Source organism: Stegostoma tigrinum, chromosome 39 (genome assembly GCF_030684315.1).
Source record: "Stegostoma tigrinum isolate sSteTig4 chromosome 39, sSteTig4.hap1, whole genome shotgun sequence".
Lineage (NCBI taxonomy): Eukaryota > Metazoa > Chordata > Chondrichthyes > Orectolobiformes > Stegostomatidae > Stegostoma > Stegostoma tigrinum.
This window is the reverse complement of record NC_081392.1, coordinates 16,251,856-16,273,251: the sequence shown is the minus strand read 5'-3', so window position 1 is coordinate 16,273,251 and position 21,396 is coordinate 16,251,856. Positions and strand designations below refer to the sequence as shown.

Genomic DNA, 21,396 nt, shown 5'->3' with positions numbered 1-21,396 from the left:
ATCTATTTGCTTTGATTTATTGTTGTCGCATGTACCTAAGTACAGTGAAAAGTTCTGTTCTGTGTGCAGTGCAGGCAGATCATAGCAAACAAGGACATACAGATCAAAGAGCAAGGTATGGAAGGTTACCACAGTTGCAGAGGAGTTGCACTAAAACAAGACGAACATTAGATGTGAAATTAGAGGGTTGTGTATTAAGACCAGGGAAGAAGCTGTTCCTGAACCTGTTGGTGTGTTTGTTTGAAATTTGTATCTTCTACCTGATGGAAGAGGCTGGAAGAGAGTATTATCAGGGTGGGAGGGGTCTTTGATGTTGGCAGCCTTTCTGTGCCAATGAGACGTGTAGATGGAGTCCAAGTATGGGACCCACCTTCGGACAACCTCTCCTTTATTTCTCTCAGTGAGCATCTTCCTGAGATTATGACAGCCACTCACAGCTTTTCTCAAGCTCAGAGGTCAGAAATTTCCACCTGCAGTTGATATGACACATAGTTATACAAAACCACGTGTGTTCTTATAAACAGAGTCATTACCACTTATCACAAACATTCTTTCCAATAATATTTCTAACTGTCATTGATACTATGCAGATCTTATCTAATCTCTGCTTCACCACACCTTAATGGGTGGCTCATTCAATCTTTGCCCGAGGAAGTAGACTGGGGCCTGAGTTTAACATCCCATCTGACAGACGGCACCTCAGACCCAGTAGCACACACCAAGTATCGATTTGGGCGTGTCAGTCTAGATTTTTGTGTTCAAGTTCCAAAGTGGAGTTTGAACTGACAACTCTCTGACTCTGTGGCCAGCTTCGTGGATGTCCTGAGTCACACAATATTTCAAGTTGAAGTCTTACCCTGGAACATGAGCACAAAAATCAGGACTAGTGTAGTATCAAAGGAAGTGCTATACTATCAGTGATACACAAAGGTGGATGTAAAGGATCCCACTGAACCATTTCCTCGGGGAACTAGTCCACAATCAATTGCACTGCAACAGTTGATTGGTCATCGTCATTTGGCTGCTGGTAGAATCTTGCTGTGCGCAAACTGACTACTGCCTTTCCCATGTTACGTCAAGACTCAGCACTTTGCAAGTATTTGATTGGCTGAAAAGCACTCCAAGATGTCAGGAAGGCATGAAAATTATTACAAGATCGACCTTCGTTTTAAGGGTCGAGTCATGACTTACTGACTGGAAGCTGAGGTAGAACACCAACTGGAGAACACATCATGGCTTTTAAAAGAAAAGAAGAGGCTCATTTTGAACAGGAGCAGCAGGAGGCCGCTATTCAGGATGGCTAGTCCTTTCTATCATTCGATCAGAATGTGAGTGATGTAGTTGAAGTCTGCATTAACCTGCCTTTTCTCCATCACCCTCAGCATTCTAACCCATTAATTCATGGTAATAAAATCGTGGGAATAGATGGGTTAAACAGGAGTCTTGATTTCAGTCTGATGAGGGAGCTGTTTAATCTTTCATTCCTGACCTTGAGTTACAAGTGTACATTTCTCAGGCTCGCATCACTGAAATTACAATTTTTTTTGAAGGTGTTAAACGAGTATCTGCAACTCAAAAAAAATTACAGTTAACATTTTAATTCCTTGCCGTGCCCACTTATTGAGCAGATGTATTTCAATCTTGATTTAATCATCATCAATAATTTATGGAATATCTTAAAAACTAGTTCAATTTATATATCACTCCCATGAGCTCAAGTACAAAGCCAATTTACAGACAACAAAGTAAGTTTTGCCATCGCTGTTGTAATGCAGGAAATGCAACAGCCAATTTATGCACGGCAAGGTCCCACAAACATGTGTGAGCTAATGACCAGGTAACATGTTCACAGTGATATTAATTTTGACCAGGACCTGGAACAGCCCAAGTGGCCGAGTAGCCTCTTTCTGGCCTTAAATTTTATCCAAAATAACATATCTACAGTTCCATCAAACAGCTCTTTAGGATTGTTTTCTGTATCCTCTTATGAGACACATATAGCTTCAGTCTAATGGTGAGTCCAAGGTTCCTCTAACCACGTGGGGTTCCCATCGTTCTGTACTGATTGTGTCAGCCTCAAATTCACGCTCATGTCTTTGGAGAAGGCCTCAAATTCAACCTTCTGGAGTCAAAGTTACCAGGAATGCAGCTCACAGAATGACAGCAAACCAAAAAAAAAATCCATTGTGTCATATTGTCAGGACAACATTTTTTTTTTCGGATTTTTAGTACAACCTGCATTTTTGTTTAGAAGGATGGACATACAAGTCAAGAAGTGGCCAAGGATGTAAATTTCATGACTGTCTGGAACATCCTTATGTCGATTATGCCAAGTCTCAGGAGGGTCAGTGGAATGTTGCGCCCGATGAGTGCCAAGGGAACTTCAGACAGCAACACTTCAAAGGGAGAGACACCATTCAGAAACTGACGAAAGGGTGTCCTTTGTATGTAGGGATAGTGAGGGGCTGAGTACCCTCTCTCAGCCAAAATAAAACTATTTCCTGTGCGTTGAATTGCAGTCTGTAGATGTAATAGAGGTTGAGAGTTGGTTGAAAAGCACGTGCATGTTTCAGCCTTTTGGGAACACACAATAAAAAGTTTTTAAAGCAAACTCTTCCTTGTGCTGGACAGCTGGCACTCTAACCTTGAGTTCAATTTCCACAGTACTAAAGTGCACTGTGAATGGATGCAGATGAGAACTGGACACAATGGCATTTGCAGAAGAAATAAAGCCTTCCTAAATGTTGAAAACAAATCAAGTCAACAAAGCTACAGTCAAAGGAAATTCCTTTCAGTTAATGGTAGAATCAATAATATTTTTAAATTCATTCACAGAATGTAGTGTCATTTGCTGGACCAGTATTTATTGCTTATATCCAGTTGCCCAAAGGGCAGTTCAGTGCCACCCACATTGCTGTGGGTCTGGAGTCACATATAGGCCAGACCAGGTAAGGATGGCAGTTTCCTTCCCTGAAGGGACATTAGTGAACCAGATGGGTTTTTCTGATGACGACAACAGTTTTATGTTCATCAGCAGACTTTTAATTCCAAATAAAGAAAAAAAAATCAACCTGTATATTCTTTATTTTTAACTTTTACTTTTTGGATCATCTCTCATTTCTAATGTGTGTATATATGTATCATTGAGATGAACGATTGGCAGCACAGTGGCTCAGTGGTTCGCACTGCTGCCTCACAGCGTCAGGGACCCAGGTTCGATTCCAGACTCGGGCGATTGTCTGTGTGGAGTTTGCACATTCTCCCCGTGTCTGTGCGGGTTTGCTCCATAGTCCAAAGATGTGCAGTTTAGTGTGGATTGGCCATGGGAAATGCAGGGTTACAGGGATAGTGTATAGGGCTGGGATGCTCTTCAGAGGTTCAGTGTGGACTCTATGGGCTGAATGGCCTGCTTCCACACTGCAGGGATTCTATGATCCTATGGCTGGCATCTACCTCTGTCAATGTTTACGGGATAAATTTTCCAAAACACTATGTGGGAAAACCTCCACTTTTCTTTAAATCATTCCATGGGATTTTTTTGATTCCCAGCATGGCAGCAGTCCAAGGTTCAACTTCCCGAAACCAATTTCCTGTTTATTTTTTAAACGCCCAAATAGGTAGAATCTGAAACCAAATGTCACAAAGTACAATCACAGCTTCAAATTCAATCCTTAAATATATATTTTTAAGGGAGTGCCTAACAATCACACCTAGCTGGTTACGCAGTAGCCAAAAGAAACATGACGTTCAAACATTACCCAAAACCATTAACAACTCTGACAACTTGCCCCAAGAATCCTTACTATTCACAATGAAAGTCCAAAGCTCACCATCCAGTACTGATTGCTGTGACTGTCTGCTTTGGTTTGCTCATGTGAATCCTTGGCCGTACAGAGATAACGTTAGAGGCATTTGTACAAACTCACAAAGAAAGACACAGTCAGACATGCATGGAAGGCAAGTGTAAAAGCAAAATACCATGGATGCTGGAAATATGGAACGGTAAGAGAAATCGTTGGAAAATCTCAGGAGAGGGTACAGAGTTAATGTTTTGAGTCCTGAATGACTGGTTTCTAGAATGTTAACTCAGTTTCTCCAGCACTTTCCATTCCTATTTTATAAGAAAAGCACATGTACCAGGTAGGCATAGAGTCTCACATATACAGAAAGGCCCAAGACACAAAACCAACGAAGCAAGCAGCCATCACACAGTGGTGGGATGTTACAGATTATGTCAGAATCTCAGAACAACTGCTCTATTCCAGCACGTTACAGGGAAATCAACCTCTTCTGTGGTGACAGTTCAGTATGTGCAAAGTGAGGTATGGAATCGTGATGCCAGATCACATGAAACTGCTGCCAGGGTCAGCTGACCTCACCTCCGACAGTCGTCCTGTATAATTCTGTTCAGATGACAAAAAGCTCAACTTACTCCAGTCCCAGAAACGTGGGGAGGAACAGAAGGGCAAAACTAAAATGAAGAGAGGTCCAACAAAACATCCTGAAACAGTGAATTGATTTGAATAGATAAATATGACCAGCACAGATAGAGAGGTGTGCATGTGTGCCCATGAGTGAATGTGTGTCTGTGACAGCACTGTTAAATGCATCTGCAAGAGAGCATATCCCAGAGTGCATCACCATGAGACAGCACAAGAGTCTGAGAGAGAGCGCGTGTTTATTGTGTCCCCGTGAGACAACACGTGTGCACGCGTGCATGTCGGTGTCAGTAAAAGAGAACAAGAGAGTCTGTGACAGAGTGCATGTGTGCACTTGCACGCGTGTGAGAGAAAGCACGAGTCCATGAGTGAGCACATGTGTCAGTGAGACAGCATGTGTGAGACGACATGTATCTCTGTGTGAGAAGAAACCTTTGAAAATGAAACACCTCAACAGGATCCTCAGAGCGCTCTCACCTCCATGTATGCTTCAGTGTGGAACTCCTGCTTGTGACGCTTCACTAATTGTACTGAGGGACAGAGATATCATTGTTCACATTCCCAGGACTAATTCCTGCTCAGATCGTGTAATTTGAAAGCGATGTTAAACTGAGGCCCTGTCTACCCTTTCAGCCAGACACAAAGATCCCACAGCCACTGTTTCAAACAAGAGCTTGGGAGTACATGTGACTGCCAATATTAGACAATATTTATCCCTCAACAAACATCCCTGAAAGAGAAGATTTGTTCATTATCACATTGCTGCTTTTGGGAGCTTGCTTAGTGCAAGTTGACTGTAGTGTTTGTAAAGGGCCCCATAGCTCACTTTTTGGGACTGAAACCTGAAATGGAATTTGGGCTGAAATGCCACGAGAGTTTGCACTTAACTTTTAAGTGCTGCAGTAATTTTGAGTGGTGAGATATAGTGTTGCTTTTAGAAGCAGCGAGAGGGAGTATTTCAGACTGAGTGGTCTTTTAAGTTAAAGAAATGTCAGTAGGCAGCAGCCCTCTGATTGTCTCGCTGCAGAGAGTTAAAAAGGCCAGTAAAGATAAACCCCCCCAGACAGAAGCCATTCATCTCTCCTTCTCTTCATGTGGGCAAAAGATTAAAAGAATGAATTCTAAAATAAGACTTTAGGTTCATCCAATCAACCACCAAACGGTAAATTACCTGCAGACAGCAGCATACCATCATTACTGCAATTAAAAGGAAGGGGAGAAAATATATTTCCACCCTGCGGTCAGGACTTCTGATCTTCAGAATTTGTTGACCCCGCCTATATTCCTTTTCCACCTATAATAGCAATGATAAACCTTAGGGATCTTGCTGAAGTGTCCCTACCTCAGAGCCAGGAGACCCAGGTTCAAATGCCACCCGCTCAAGAGGTGTGTAACGATATCGCTCTGTGTTAAACCATCTGTCTTTGTTGTGAATGAATGAATGTGTGCACGAGAGTGCCAGGCAAACTGATTACTGTAATGGTCCCAGCAGGCCAAGCAGCATCTCAGGAGCACAAAAGCTGACGTTTTGGACCTAGACTCTTTTTTCCGATGAAGGGTCTGGGCCCAAAACATCAGCTTTTGTGCTCCTAAGATGCTGCTTGGCCTGCTGTGTTCATCCAGCTCCACACTTTGTTATCTCGGATTCTCCAGCATCTGCAGTTCCCATTTACTGTAATGGTCCCTTTGGGAATTTATACATTCTGTGATGCCTAGTGGTACAATAAGGCTTGCCGACTGGCACACTGTTCCCAGCAAAACTTCCCTGCGACACGCTTTCTATGTTACATTACTAAAGTACTTCATTGGCACTTTGGGATCCCCAAGATGAAGGCCACTTTATGAATGTAACTTGTTCTATTTTGTAACCAGCACCAATACTATTGACTTCCCAAAATGAGATGGTTAACTCACCAAATTACATAGCACAGAAGTGGTAACTTACAAAGAAGAAAATGTCAGGATTTCAGCCATTTGATCAGAGAGAAGCGATCTCAGGGATATAAGAGGGAGGATCGAATTCAACATACTCGGTTGTCACTTGGGCGATTACAGATGAGCTACGGCATGTGCAGTCACAGAGTTATATAGCACGAAAGCGGGCCCTTCAGCCCAACCAGTCCATGCCGACCACGTTCCCAAACTAAACTAGTCAGCACTTGCCTGTGCTTGGCCCTTATCCCTCTGAGCCTTTCCCATTCATGAACTTATCCAAATGTCTTTTCAATGTTGTAACTGTACCAGCATCCACCTCTTCCTCTGGCAGTTCATCCCACGCATGAACCACTCTCTGTAAAAAAAGTTGCTCCTCATGCCCTTTTTAAATTTTTCTCCTCTTTCCCCTTAAAAATATGACCCCTAGTTTTGAACTCCCCCACCCTGGGGAAAAGACCCTTGTCATTCACCTTTATCTAGGTCACCCCTCAGCTTTCTATACTCAGTGAAAAATGTCCATGGGGATGATATTAGATTGACAGGGCTGGGACATGCTGTGACAGGATATCTCCCAGCAAACGCAGATTAAAGCAGCAGTAACAAAGTGTGGAAGGAGACCATTTGGTCCATCATGATCCTGACGTGAATGTACAAGGCACGATTAGCAAGTATGTGGATGATACAAAATTAAGATGTACCGACGATAGCAAAGAAAGTTATCAAAAATTACAGAGGGATCTTGATCAGGGATGGAAGTGGGCTGAGGATTGGCAAATGCAATTCAATGCAGATAACTGTGAAGTTCTGCATTTTGGAAAATCAAACCAAGGTAGGGCTTTTACAGTAAATGGGAAGGTCCTGATGAGTGCTGTGAAACAGAAGGACCTAGGAGTACAAGTACATAGTTAATTGAAAATAGCATCACAGGTGGACAGGGCAGTGAAAAAAGCATTTGGCATGCTGGCCTTCATTGGTCAAGGCATTGAGTATCAGGGTTGGGACGTTATGTTACAGTTGTATAAGTCGTTCGTGAGGCCACACTTTGAGTATTGTGTACAGTCTTGGCCACCCTGTTATAGAAAATACATCGTTAAACTGGAAAGTGTGCAAAGAAGATTTATGAGGATGTTGCGAGGAGTAGTAGGCCTGAGTTACAGGAAGAGGGTGGCCAGGATAGGAGGACGAAGAGTGGCCTTATTGGGCATACATAGGATGAATGCATATAGTCTTTTTCCCAGGAATGGGAAATTGAAAACTAGAGGGCATAGGTTTAAGGTGAGAGGGGAAAGATTTAAGAAGGACCTGAGGGGCAACTTCTTCACGCGTGTGGTGGTGCGTGTATGGAATGGGTTGCCAGAGAAAGTGGTTCAGGCAGGTACAGTAACAATATTTAAAAAACATTTTGATAGGTACATGGATGGGAAGGGTTTAGAGGGATTTGGACCAAATGCGGGCAATTGTGACTAGCTGAGTGGGCACCATGGTCAGCATGGACCAGTTGGGGCCGAAGGGCCTGTTTCCATGCTGTATTACTCTATGACTCCATGTCTGTCAGTTCTTAGACAGGGCTACACAACTGCATTTTCTCTGGCTATCTTCATCTGTATCCTCTGGTTTCCGACCATCTTCTTAGTGGAAACAGTTTTCTCTATTTACTTTATTAAAATCCCTTCATTTTCATATAATCATTTTCAGCTCTATACTGAATGAGCCATACCATTTTATGCCAAATCGCTTCATTCCTTTTTCTAATTTTTCACAGATTTAGGGGAACACAGAAACAGGAGGAGGCTATTCAATTCCCACTGAACAAGATCACGCCTGATCTACAATCTAATTCCCATTTTTGTTCCATATGCCTGAATACTTTTGGCTATCAAAAAAATTTATCAGATTTAAAATTACCAACTGATCTAGCCGCTGTTGAAAGGGAGCTCCAAACTCCTGACAGTCTTTTTTGCCCGGAGACTTTCCAAAAGTTCACTGTCAAAGGGAAGAGGTGATGGCCCAGTGGTACTATCTCTTGGCTGTTAATCCAGAAACTCAGATAATGTTCGGGGGACCAAGGCTGAAATCCTGCCAGGGTAGATTGTGGAATTTGAATTCAATAAAAATCTGGAATAAAGAGCCTCACGACAATCATGAATCCGCTGCTGATTGTCGGGAAAAATCCATCTGGTTCACTAACGCCCTTTAAGGAAGGAAACTACTACATCCTTATCTGGTCTGGCCTATATGTGACTCCAGACCCACAATGTAATTGTCTCTTAACTGCCCTCTGGGAAATAAATGCGAGACTAGTCAGTGACTCCCACATCCTGTGAACATACTAAAAAAAGGTTCGGCTCAACTTTTTTGACCATGTAGCATGTCAGTGCTCTTCTTCAAATGAGCAGAAAAGTCAGATCTTTTACACCCTCCTGGGATGGCCCTGTTTCGGTCTCTCATCTGAAACTCAGCACCTCGGACAGTGTTGCATCCGCTCAGTGCAAGCGGGAGTGTTGCCTGGATCTCACGGCTGGGGGAGGTGGGACTTGAACCCACAGTGCTACCGAAGCAGCGCAATGGATTAAGGGGGAAAGGAAGGAGATCGACGCAAAGCAAAAATGGTCAGGAGATGTCCCAAGACACGATGTACTGAACTGGCATCCTTCTGAACTGTAATAATTTTGTGACTCTGATGGGAGAACACTCTACCCCCTGAGCTATTGCTAACAGCTCCGCACGGATTGAAAATCCGCAAGTTCCATTAGACATCAAGTAACACAATGTACTATAATAACAAGGGAAGTGTGCACCATAAAGGGATAATCTTAAATAAAGCTATCCCTCAGTAAATGAGGATGTTTGACGTGAACTTTGCCTCTTACCAAAGTGCAATCCCTTTTGGGGAAATGGCACATGGTGAACTGACAATTACAGGTTAATTATTATCATTGTGGGAAGCTCAAAGGTGTTTAGTTGCTGCTTTCTGAAAATACTTAACTCAAAATGCACCCGGTGGAACATTTTTCCACTGCACCCAGTGGGCAAGATGTGGCTAACTTGGCAAATCAAGTAATGTGATCGGACCCTGAAGGTCCTGTAAAACACTTTTGGAATACCGCATTCAATTCTCACCTCCCTGCTTTAGGAAGGATGTCACTAAACTTGAAAAGGTTCAGAACATATTTGTGATGATGCTGCCAGGGTCGGAGGCTGAGAGCTACAGGGCAAGGCTGATGAGGCTGGGGCTATTTTCCCTGGAGTGTTGGAGGCTAAGGGATGACCTTATCCTGAGGGGCATGGATAGGGTGAATAGGCAAGGTCATTTCCCCCCCGGGAGTGGAGTCCAAAACTAGAGGGGCATAGGTTTAAGGTGAGAGGGGAAAGCTTTAAAAGGGACCTGAGGGGAAACATTTTCACACAGAGGGTGGTGCGTGTATGGAATGAGCTGCCAGAGGAAGTGGTGGAGGCTGGTACAGTTACAGCATTTAAGAGGCACCTGGATGGGTACATGAACAGGAAGGGTTAGGGGGGATACGGGCCAAATGCTGGCAAGTGGGACTAGATTAAAGTAGGATATCCGGTCGGCTTGGATGTGTTGGACCAAGGGGTCGGTTTCCGTGCTGTACGGCTCTATGACTGTATAGCAGCAGCAATGAGGAATGACAGACATGATGGAGATGCAGCTCAGGACATGTGGCTGCCGGAGACTGCTTGTTTGTATGTAAACACTCAAAATATCATGTTTCAAGGCAATGCACGCTGAAGTTCGCTGTCAAATATTCCATTATTGTTTCTTTTTTGCATTAATGTGGAAGGTAAACATCCACACACACCCAAACACATCTCTCCAGAGACACACGTTCTAGGGGATGCTTGAAAAGGCCACATGATCCTGCAAACGATGAGAGTGTCCCAGAACCAGACAATAAAATTGGGAAAAGGTGCTGCTTGGAGCTCTCATACAGAGAATCTTTGATGAGGGTAATTGGAGACTCAATGACTACACATTTTATGTGGGCAGTCAGTTACAGTTTACAGGGAGTCAGGGTTACTGTGGTGGTACGCACTTTCCAATGTGGCCCTTTGTTTGGAGACTTCAGTATTCTATTCTATTCTAGGAATCTGTCCTGGTCTTAGCCCCTGCCATCAGTTGGAAGGATTTACAAGTTAATACTCAGCCTGTTTGCCCATATTACAAATGCACCTTCTTTGATCATCATGTACTGGAAAGGATTTGAACCTGCAATATCTGGCTCAGAGTCTGTGCCCCAAGATAGATGGTTCTCCAAATCTGGTGACTGAACACCAACACAGCGCTAAAATAGACAGATCCGAGCCCTGACAGATCCTAGTTCCACGCCAGTTTAGGTAAGTGCTTTCTCAGATTGTTACAACAAAGTCCCTGCCACCTTGAACAATTGTACATGTGGGCGCTAAGATTCATCAGGAAGTAAGATAAGAAATCATTTGCACTATTTAATTCTTTTAAAAAATAAAATCAATCTGTTCAGGTATGTTATGACACAACGCTTGAGCAGGTGGGACTTGAATCCAGGCCTCCTGCTTCGAAGGTAGGAACACTACCACTGCGCCACAAACACCCCTTGCTAATTCTTCTTAATTGATCCTGTGCCTTAAGGACACTAGGCAAAGGCAGCTTGCTGATTTATTGAGTTTGATTTCCGCAATGTCTAAAAGTTGAACTTTTAATGAGAAATTTGACTTCTGTAATTGTACATCCGCATACGTTCCTGTGTCAAGGTAAAATCGCCACAGTCCCAGAGGATCATAGGGCTGCTCTCTCATTAGACAGATAGGATTGATGGTGGTTTAACCTGAGGCTCACTAAGCTTCAAGCAAAGGCTAAGTTTGAGAAACTGCGACCTTCAGAGTGACCCCAGCCAGTGCAGGAATTGAACCCATTTTGCTGGTGACACTCTGCATCGCAAACCAGCCGCCCAATCAACTGAAGTAACCTGCAGAATTGGCTTCTGGCTGAAACTGGTCCTTTCACTTTCTGTTGTTGGACTTAACTTACAGCCTTCACCTCCCCTACCTCTAACCTCTCATCTGATTCTCCATTCCACCAGCTCTGACCTCTGGCATCCCCTTGAAGCACCCATCTTCATCCTCTCATCAGCAAATGTATCTTCAGCAATCTACACCCAATCTATATCCCTAAACATCTCCAGATCTTCCTTCAAGAGTGCTCAGAATGCACCTCTTTCACCAAATCCTCCTAATCTCCTTTTTCACTTCACGCTGATCTAATCCTTGAACCTGATCCATTTAGGTCTGTTGTGCTGCATGACCAAGTTTACTGTGCAGTACATTAGTTCTGGGCAAAAAGGATTCACAAGAACAGTGCCAGAAAGGAGAGGTTATAACCATCAGGAAATGTAGAACAGATTGCGACTCTCTTTCCCTGGAAAAAGTCTACAAGAGACCTTTAAAGTTGTAGACAGGGTTTGACTATTCCACATTGCTCAGGGCCATACTCTCTGTTCCCACTCTGCCTTGTTTAAATCCCATGTTTCACTCCCCATATCTCTGTCTCCAATGCCATTCCCTTCCAAAGCTTTCTAGATTCCATCCTCATACCATTGACCCAATGGTACAGCAGTCAGCTCAAGAGGCTATCAGTCCTTTAGTGTCTGTTCCAGGTCTTTGAAAGAGTTATTCCATTGTTTCTGATCTTCTGCTCTTCCCAGTTTCTCAAACCACTATCCTCTATTCAATATTCTATCCCCATGCCCCACCCTTTTAAGCACACCCCTAGCTTCAACCCCACATTCCTCAATTTAATACCCCCTAGGCTCATACCCTAAACTCACTGCTTCTGTGCCATTGTCCTAGTTCTGCACCAGTTTCCTTTCCAGGTCGAATGACCTTTCCTCATAACAGGTCACTCGACCCAAGACATTAACTCTGATTGCTTTCCACCGATGCTGCCAGACCTGCTGAGCTTTTCCAGCACTTTCAGCTTTTGCTTCTGATTTACAGTGGCCACAATTCTTTCAGTTTTGCACAGCTTCTTCCTGCTCTCACTGTTGGACTCAATGGCTTCCTTCTAACCTGTAAATGCCGTGCACTACTTTATAAACATGCTCAAGAAAGTTGATCTAATCATTTAAATGATCAGTTTGAGTTTTATTCACTGGTACAGCTGGAGGAAGCTTGAAAAGGATAACACAACCTGTGTTGAGAGTCAAAATATCTGCAGTAAGGAGAACCAATGCTTGATATAGCACCTAGGAAATTTTATAATTTGGATACTTACAACATGATCTGATTATAATTCAGAGAGTGTAACATTAGAAAATATATATATACACACAAGGATATCATGTTTATTAGAAACTGCACTTGAATCCCACACTGACTTCAGTGTGGTCTCTGAATCCAGTGGGAAGTGCGTTTGGGACAGCATTGACCTAGTTCCTCATGTCTGTCACCTAAAGCACATCATTGCCAGTAGTTCAGCGCTAATTTAACATCTAGGAGATGCTCTGAGATTCACTAATGCGACAATAACGTAAGTAGCGGCAATTTTCTAATATCAGGTTTACAGGCTGCTATTGGAGCTCTGTCTGACCTGGGAACGCTTGATGCAAACACTGGGTGACAGGTCCTCAAGGGTTTTATACCCCAAAGGACAGGAGCTTTACAAACTGAGTCACTGAGATGCCCTTCTGCTTGTGTTTTAAAGCACGCTGAAGAACTATAAAGAAAGCAGTAGACTCCCAGCCACCACTATTTGCCCTCTGGGTGCTCTGTTCATCTGATTTCTATTGCAAGTCAAAGTGTCAATGTGCGAAAATCTGTCTGCAGCTTTCCCATCACAGGATGCTAGGTGGACGCCATTCAGCCCCCTCAAGCCTATCCTACTATTCAAAGAGATTATGGCTGATCTTTATCCTAACTCACAATGTCAACCATAACTCTATTGCTTTTTTGGGTCAGGAGGTCCTGGATTTTTTTTATTCTTGCATGGAACGTGGATGTCACAAACAAGACCAGCATTTTTTGCCAATTGCCATCTGTGCATGAACTAAATGTCTCTCTCCCCCTCATCCATTTCAGAGGGCAGTTAAGAATTAATCATATATCTTATGCGTCTATGTCACATATAAACCAGATCAGCCTAAAGGAAGGGTATTAGTGAACCGGATGGGCTTTTTTTTTACAACCACCAACGATGGTTGCATGGTCACCATTAGGCTAGCGTTTTAATTGTTTCAAAGTTCATCATGTTGGGAACCAAACCCATGTTTCCAGAACATTAGCCAGGGACCTCTGGATTGCTAGTCCAGTGACATTACCACTACACCATTGAAGAACATAAGCACAAAAATCAGCCACGGCACTGCCAGTGCTGCACTGAGGGAGCTCTGCACCATCAAAGGTGCTGTCTTTCAGATGAGCTGCTAAACAAGGTTTCATCTTTGAGGATTGTCAGGTTGACCATAATGTCATTGAACAACACAGCAGACTTAATGGACTGAATGGCCTGCTACTTCTTTTATGTCTTATGATCCCACATCACTATTTTGAAGAAAGTGATTGGGAGGTCTTTTTTTGCATGTGCCCTAGTCACTGCTTATTCTTTACCAGTATCACAAAAACAAGTTATCTAGCCCATTTCAGATGGCTGTTTGTGGGAGCTTGCTGTGCACAATTTGGGAGCACATTTCCTACATTATAACAGTGATAACACTTTATTGGCTGCAAGGCACTTTGGGATGTACTGAGGTCATGAGTGGTGCTTTCTAAATTAATCACCCTCGGATTCAGAATTACTGAGCTAGCAGCTAGGCTTTTGGGAAGAGAGTTCGATACTTTTCCAGCCCCATTTAAAGCAGTATTTCCTAACTTCTCCAAGGAATGTTCCAGTTCTGATCTTAAAGTTGAAGATCCGGATCCTGGGCTCTCTCACCAGCAGAAATGGTTTCAATGAATTTTTAAATTCCTAAAAGGCCTCAATTCAATTCAATCCACCGCCCTAGCCAATTATCCTTCACAATTCCAGATACTCCTGTTAATCACCATCGAAAACTAACCCAAGACTGAGCCGAGTCTGAAACTGGACTCCTTCCTCACTGAACTCTCTAACCCAAATGCTAAAACCAGCAAATCCTCCTTTATAGCTGAAACTGCAATGATATGGTAGTGGGATGGAACCTTGGTCAAGCTTATCCCATGCTAGGAACAGAGATCAGATATTTATTCACAGTGAAGGATCATTATATCAAACCTTTCTACAGAGTAAGTGAACTGTGTGGCTTGGGAACGTGTCACCTTCCACTTGAATGTTGCGAGACAGATTGGTAGTGGAATGAAGATCCCATTACACAAAGGAGCATTGTTATTATGATACTGGACCACCGTGTCAAGTCTCAGCTTCAAATGCCATTACGGCAAAATGCAAAATGAATTCAATACAGAACTGAGAAATCTGAAGAAGAGTCATATTGAACTTGAAATGTTAAGTCAGCTTCTCTCTCCAAAGACGCAGCCAGAATTGTTGAGTTTCTCCAACACTGTTTTTATTATAGAACTATGCAGGAAAGGAGGCCACTCAGCCCCAACAGTTCTGTGCTGATTCTTTGAAAGAGCTAATCCAATTTAGCCCCACTTCCCCTATTCATTTCCCACTGAACTGCAAATATTTCCTTCGAGTACTTCCCCAGGCCCCTTCTGAAAGATACTGATAATTTTATTGCCCTTTCAGGCAGCATCTTCCACAAATTCAGCACTCATGTCAGTAAAAATGAAATTCTATTTGTTTCGCTCTGGTTCTTTTGCCAGTTATCTTGCCAATAGAAACCACTTCCTCCCTATTCAAATCCAAACCTCACAGAAAGTTAAATACCACTTCCCATACTCCTGGAAGAACAATACCAGCTTCTCTACCTCACTGTGGCCCCTCACCCTTGGCACTGGAGGAATGCAATTGCCCGAAGGATGGAGCACTGACAATCATCTGCATCGGGCCTTCATGTAGTTGGTCACAGTTACCACACTGTACCCTCTAAAGTGGCTTTGAATCCAACTCACCCAGAACCAGAGATAGTAGGAACTGCTGATGCTGGAGAATCTGAGACAACAAGGTGTAGAGCCGTGTGAACACAGCAGGCCAAGCAGCATCAGAGGAGCAGGAAGGCTGATGTTTCGGGTTTAGACCCTTCTTCAGACCCTTTTTTCTGAGGAGGAGTATAGGCCCGAAATGTCAGCCTTCCTGCTCCTCTGATGCTGGTTGGCCTGCTGTGTTCATCCAGCTCTACACCTTGTTGTCTCACCCAGAACCAAGGCAACTTTGCATGGGCATAACATACTCACCTTACTCCTAATGTCCCTACGACAAATTATTTCAAAATATTCAAGGGGAAATATTCTGGGCTCAGTTTTGGTTTTATTAATTCACGTGGGTGTCGCTGGCCAGGCAGCATTTATTGCCCATCCCCAATTAGGGCAGTTGAAAGTCAGCCACATCACTGTGGGTCTGGAGTCACATGTAGGCCAGACCAGGTAAGGATGGCAGCTTCCTTCCCTAAAGGATAGTAGTGAACCTGATGGGTCTTTCTGACAATTGACCGTGGATTCATGGTAATCGTTAACGTCTTAACTCCAGCTTTTCTTTTCCCCACCATCTGCGTGGCAGAATTTGAGCCCAGGAGCCCCAGAACACCTCTGGATTAATAACCTAGTGATAATGCCACTCGCTCATCGCCTCCTCTCAAAGCTAGTGTATATATGCTTTCTCCTGTGCACCCTGTTTCGGGTAGAACCAATGACCATCACAGCTTCCTGAGCAATGTTGACCAGTCCCTCTTGATAATGCAGCGTTCTCTACTTACTGTTGCTGGATTTAAGGTCCCTGTGAATGACTGGGACAACCGCCTCATTGTGAAGGTAGTTCATTCCCCTGGCGATCTGTACTGCCCAGTTGACCAGGACATGAGGAGGGACCTTTCGGCCCGCCAGGGCTCGGTTTAAAGCCCCACCTCGGGCGTACTCCATGACCAGACACAGATTGGGCTCCTTCAGGCAGACCCCCTTCAGTAGGATGATGTTGGGATGCCTCAGCATGCCGAACAGCCGGGCCTCCTTACGGACGTTGTCGGCCGTGACGCTGATGTCCTCGTCGGGATCTTGCCGTGCCGCTTTGACAGCCACCTCATCCCGGCCCCAGGTGCCCTTATAGACCTTGCCGAAGCCTCCCACCCCGATGATCTCCTCCAGCAGCAGCTCGTTGAAGTCGATGACCGGGGGCAGGGGGTACTCCTCGCCGCCCTGGAAGCCGCCGTGGGCCGGGTGGCTGCTGACATAGTTGCTGGGGAAGATGCCCACTTTGTCCTGGATCTTGCCCGTCCACCAGCCCTCGTCCCCGGAGACATGCGAGTCCTTGGACAGCAGCTCCACCACGTCCCCCCGGCGGAGGGTCAGCTCCTCGTCAGCCGTGGACTCGTAGTCGAACACGGCCGTCCAGAAGCTCCGGGAGCCGGGGGCAGCAGCAGCAGCAGCAGAGGCAGGGGGTTGTGGTGGTGGGGGCTTAGGCAGCAGGAGCTGGCAGCCTCTAGGAGCCTGAAGGGAGGGAGACTCTTGTTGATGGTCCCCATTGCAAGTGGCAGCTTCGGCTGCTGGGGACTTGCTGTAACTCATCGCCGCTGGCTCCATTGTAGAACAGCCCGGCTTGCGCATCCATACACCAGGCTGGCCATTGAGGGCTTGCGGCTGCCTCTAATAAAAGGCTGGTTTTGCTCTCCCGGTCTCTATCGTTACAATGTCCCCGCTAAGGGCTCCTCTTTTCAAAGAGCGAATTGTTTTCCTCCCACTGTCCGCTTGGCCTTGCATCATCTCCTAAGATACCATCTCTTGCCCTCTCCACCGCCAAGAAGATGAGGATTCAAAAGGCCACCACTTCCGCGTTGAAACGGACCGGGTCCCCGCGTCTGTGTCAGTTTTTCTGTCACAGTCCCCCGGACTCTCAGCTGTTTCCAGCCCAGACCGGCGCGCGCCCGCCGGGAGTTGTAGTCTCCTTCCCCGCTCTGAGTCTGGGCTGGGCCTGGCCTGACACTACAGTTCCCAGAGGGCTACACGCGTCGGCCAGCCCCGTGCCCGCACGGCACCAACGGACACACCCTCTGCCCAATCGGTACAGTTAGTTGCTTTGATTGGCGTCCCGCCCCGCGCCAATGGCGGAAGACGGGGGGCAGGTTCTATGCAGCCAAGATTGAGTGGGGAATGAACGGGGATGCCTATTTTGTGCCTTTAGGTGTGATATTAGACAAGAATGCTTCCAGTTTAATAGTTTACTTTGCTTAACTCAGTAACAAATGTATTTTTATACCTTGCGTCATTGAATTACAAATTTGATATTGTGAAAGTATCTGACCTTGCCTTCTGTCTCCTGTAGTTTTGGGATGAGGCAGGTTTTGGAATGTTTTCCCAGCATAACATTTGCAATGTAAAGTTGTGCTGCCCACAGTGGAAGGGCGTTTGGCAATGTGTTCCAGTGCACGCAGCACAGAGCTTGGTGCAGGTTTGTTTGAGGGGGAAATTCTAAAGTGTAGAGCAAGATTGTGCAAGACAGTGCACCTTGACATTGACAAGAAATAATGTAGAATGAAAGAGCACTGAGTCAGACCAATCAGCTCAACTAGACCATGCTGTTGCTTACAATACCAGATGAGCATATCTTTCCTGCACCCTAATTCATTTCACAGCTACAGCACAGGCTTCTGGCCCACATCTGCCATGGGTTGGCAAGTTAGACATTTGCTTCTGAGCCAGGAGTGTCATGACTGTGACACGAGGAATGCACTGACAGTCAAGCCCCCACTATTCCATCAGTTGCACAATTTGTTTAAGTGTGTCGATACGATTACCAAAATGACTGACTGATTCCCTACTTTTCAGCAACTATCCAGAATAAAACAGACTTTTACAGGACTTCTTACTGAACTCAAAATACAAAACTTATTCTTAGAGCAATTGGCAAAAACTGGTTACTATCTAAATTATAACTTGGAATTAGATCTATGTCCCCTTAATCCCAAACAGGCACACTCACACAACATAAAAGACAACGCTCGCCTCAGAGATAACACAGTGTGGAGCTGGAGGAACACAGCAGGCCAGGCAGCATCAGAGGAGCAGGAAAGTTGACGTTTCAGGTCGGGACCTTTCTTCAGAAACCTGCTGTTCTTACTAACTCTCTGCACAGAGAATTCTTCTTGGGCAAACAACTGTGGGTGAAGAGTCTGAAAACAAAGGATATCTTCTGTTGACTTCTTGCAATCCACCAGATTGCTTTTCAGCAAAATTGAATTGCAGATAGATGCAGACTGCTGGGAAATCCTCAAATTGTAAACCAAGCTCAATCTGAGTCTTCGGGAAGTGGACGTGGTTCAGCCTTTCAACGTTTACAGGACAGTCAAGAATACTGACAATTGGAAACTTAATCAGATTCTCAAGAGCGAGTGAGAGAAGGAGAGACTGACAACTTAGGTCCTGGAGTTTTCCTCCTTACTGACCACCTAGGTTCTGTGCAAGCAGAAATTAAATCCAGAAAAGGTAACTTGGCACAGACACCCCACAGTTTTCTCAAAGCAATGAGGGACCATTAGCCAACCTTTTAAATATTTTAAAGCTTTGTTTGTCTTTTTCTCCAAAGTCATTTGACTTTATGTAAACACCAAGTAAACCATACCACACATTAAAATGTCAACTCCAGTTCCAAGAAGCCATATGATTAATAAATGGTTTTCAATGCAGAAAGTATCCAAGCAGTTCTATAAATTCCAGTTTTTCACATTGCCTTTAAATATAAAGATGCTTTTTCAACCAAACATCCAAGTCTCACCTAAACACAACAATCAACTGTAAATATTCCCACTACAGTACTGAGGGAATGCTATGCTCACAGAGGCGTTGCTTATCTATTAAATAAAAGTATCATTGGCTATCTCAAATCCACAAGACCACATGATCTGTTCGTTTGGTGTTGATTGAGGGATAATACTTTATTGATGAGGACAGGTAAGAACAAGCAAGAAATAGGTATAAAAACAGAAGTTGCTGGAAAAGCTCAGCAGGTCTGGCAGCATCTGTGAAGGAGAAAACAGTGTAGCGTTTCGGGTCCGGTGACCCTTCCTCAGAACCTTCCTCAACGGACCCGAAACTTTAACTCTGTTTTCACCTTCACAGATGCTGCCAGACCCGCTGAGCTTTTCCAGCAACTTTGTTTTTGCTCCTGATTTGCAGCGTCTGCAGCTCTTTCGGTTTTTATTAAGAAATAGGAATAGTAGCTTGGCCTGCTCCTCTATTCAATAAAATGATAGTTCAATTAATTGTGACCCACATCTGAAGGATGGCACCTCTATAGATTCAGCACTCCTTCAGCACTGTGCTGGGGTGCCACACTAGAGTTTTGATTTCAAATTTTGAGGCACATGCTTGAACAGACAATCAAGTAATGAGTCCAGTGCAAAGCTGTGCAAAAGTGAACTTATCAGTTGAGTATGATCAAAATAAACTGAACTAAAGGTGGGGCAACAATTTTTAACTGCGCCCCCTTGATGGATGTCAGAGGTGGGGCGCTTCTCATGTAGAACAGATGTTCGCACAGGCTTTGGCAACCAATTGCAAATTGCAGAGCGAAATACGTGAAATTTGACATTAAGATAAATATGAGAGTTTATAGAACAGGCTAAGCCCTGGTATCTTCAACCCCTCGGGAGCAACAATGAGTCACAGCGAGTATTTACGTAGCTAGCATGCCATATGGTCACAGAATACAAACAAACACTGGAGTGGGTGGAGGGCATTCAGCCCGCAAGCCCAATCCCCAATAAATGAGATTCTGGCTGATCTCCTTTCCCAAATTCATTTATCGCAGTACCCTGTATCCCTTCACGTCCTTAATATTTAAGAATCTATCAACCTCTCTGTTTGACATCATATACTCTGTGACTGAACCTCCACATCCCTCTGGAATAGAGAATTCCAAAGATTTAACACCCTCTGAGTAAAGAGCATTTGATCATAATTTTCCTGAAGTTTGCACAGGTGAAACGCCGAAATCTCCAAATATTCTGCAGAGGTGTTGGTGGTGCAGAGGTGTGGACTAGTCATCCAGAACACCAGGTTAATGTTTTGGGGCAGCACAGTGGCTCAGTGGCTAGCACTGCTACCTCACAGCCCCAGGGCCCAAGGTTCAATTCCACCCTTAGGCAACCATGTGGAGTTTGCACATTCTGCATGTGTTTCCTCCAGGTCCTCCGCTTGCCTCCCACAGTCCAAAAATGTGCATATTAGAGTGGATTGGCCATGCTAAATTGCCTCCAGGGACATGTAGGCTGGGTGGGTTAGCCATAGGAAATGCAGGATTGCAAGGGTGAGGTGGGGTTGGGTCTGGATGGGGTACACTTCAGAGGTTCAGTATTGATTCAATGGGCTGAATGGCCTGTTTCTACACTGTTGGGATTCTGTGATTAACATCCCAAACCATTTAATTCCACCCTATTACTGTCTTGGTTTCAGATACAGGGGACTTTATGTGATTTCCAGGAGACCTTGACAGTCCTGTCCTATTAGTTGAACCTTTATTCTTAGGCCATACCCTTTGGTTCTAGGCCGAACATCCCCTTGCCAGGAGGAAACATCCTTCCTGTATTTGCCCTGTTGTTCCCTGTAAGAACTATGTATATTTAAAACGAGATCACCTCTTGTTGTTTCTAGTTTCCAGAGAGAAGAGGTCCAGTCCCTTCCACTGATTCGCTCCACGTAACCGAGCTTTGAATTTGTGAACAGAGATAATGGGAACAGAGATAATGCTGGAGAATCCGAGATGCTCCTAAGGTGCTGCTTGGCCTGCTATGTTGTTGAAACCCCCAGCTGTAGGTGCGGAAATTAAAGCATCAGAGCGTTTCACAAATTCAAAGATAACAAAGTGTGGTCAGAGATAATGGGAACTGCAGATGCTGGAGAATCCAACTCCTATAAGAATCGCCACGCCTTCATATTCAAGGGC

The 21,396-nt window shown here is 44.5% G+C and overlaps 1 protein-coding gene across 2 annotated transcripts in view; it reads right to left on the bottom strand.

Moving 5' to 3' along the window:
• map3k10 (mitogen-activated protein kinase kinase kinase 10) overlaps positions 1-17,341 on the bottom strand; it is a 79,239-nt gene extending 61,898 nt beyond the window's left edge. For both annotated transcript variants that reach the window (XM_048522465.2, XM_048522466.2), the window contains exon 1: positions 16,220-17,341. In XM_048522465.2, the coding sequence (XP_048378422.1) occupies positions 16,220-17,063 (844 nt within the window). In that variant the 5' untranslated portion in view covers positions 17,064-17,341. The remainder of the gene's footprint in view (positions 1-16,219) is intronic.
• Between the last annotated feature and the right edge of the window lie 4,055 nt (positions 17,342-21,396).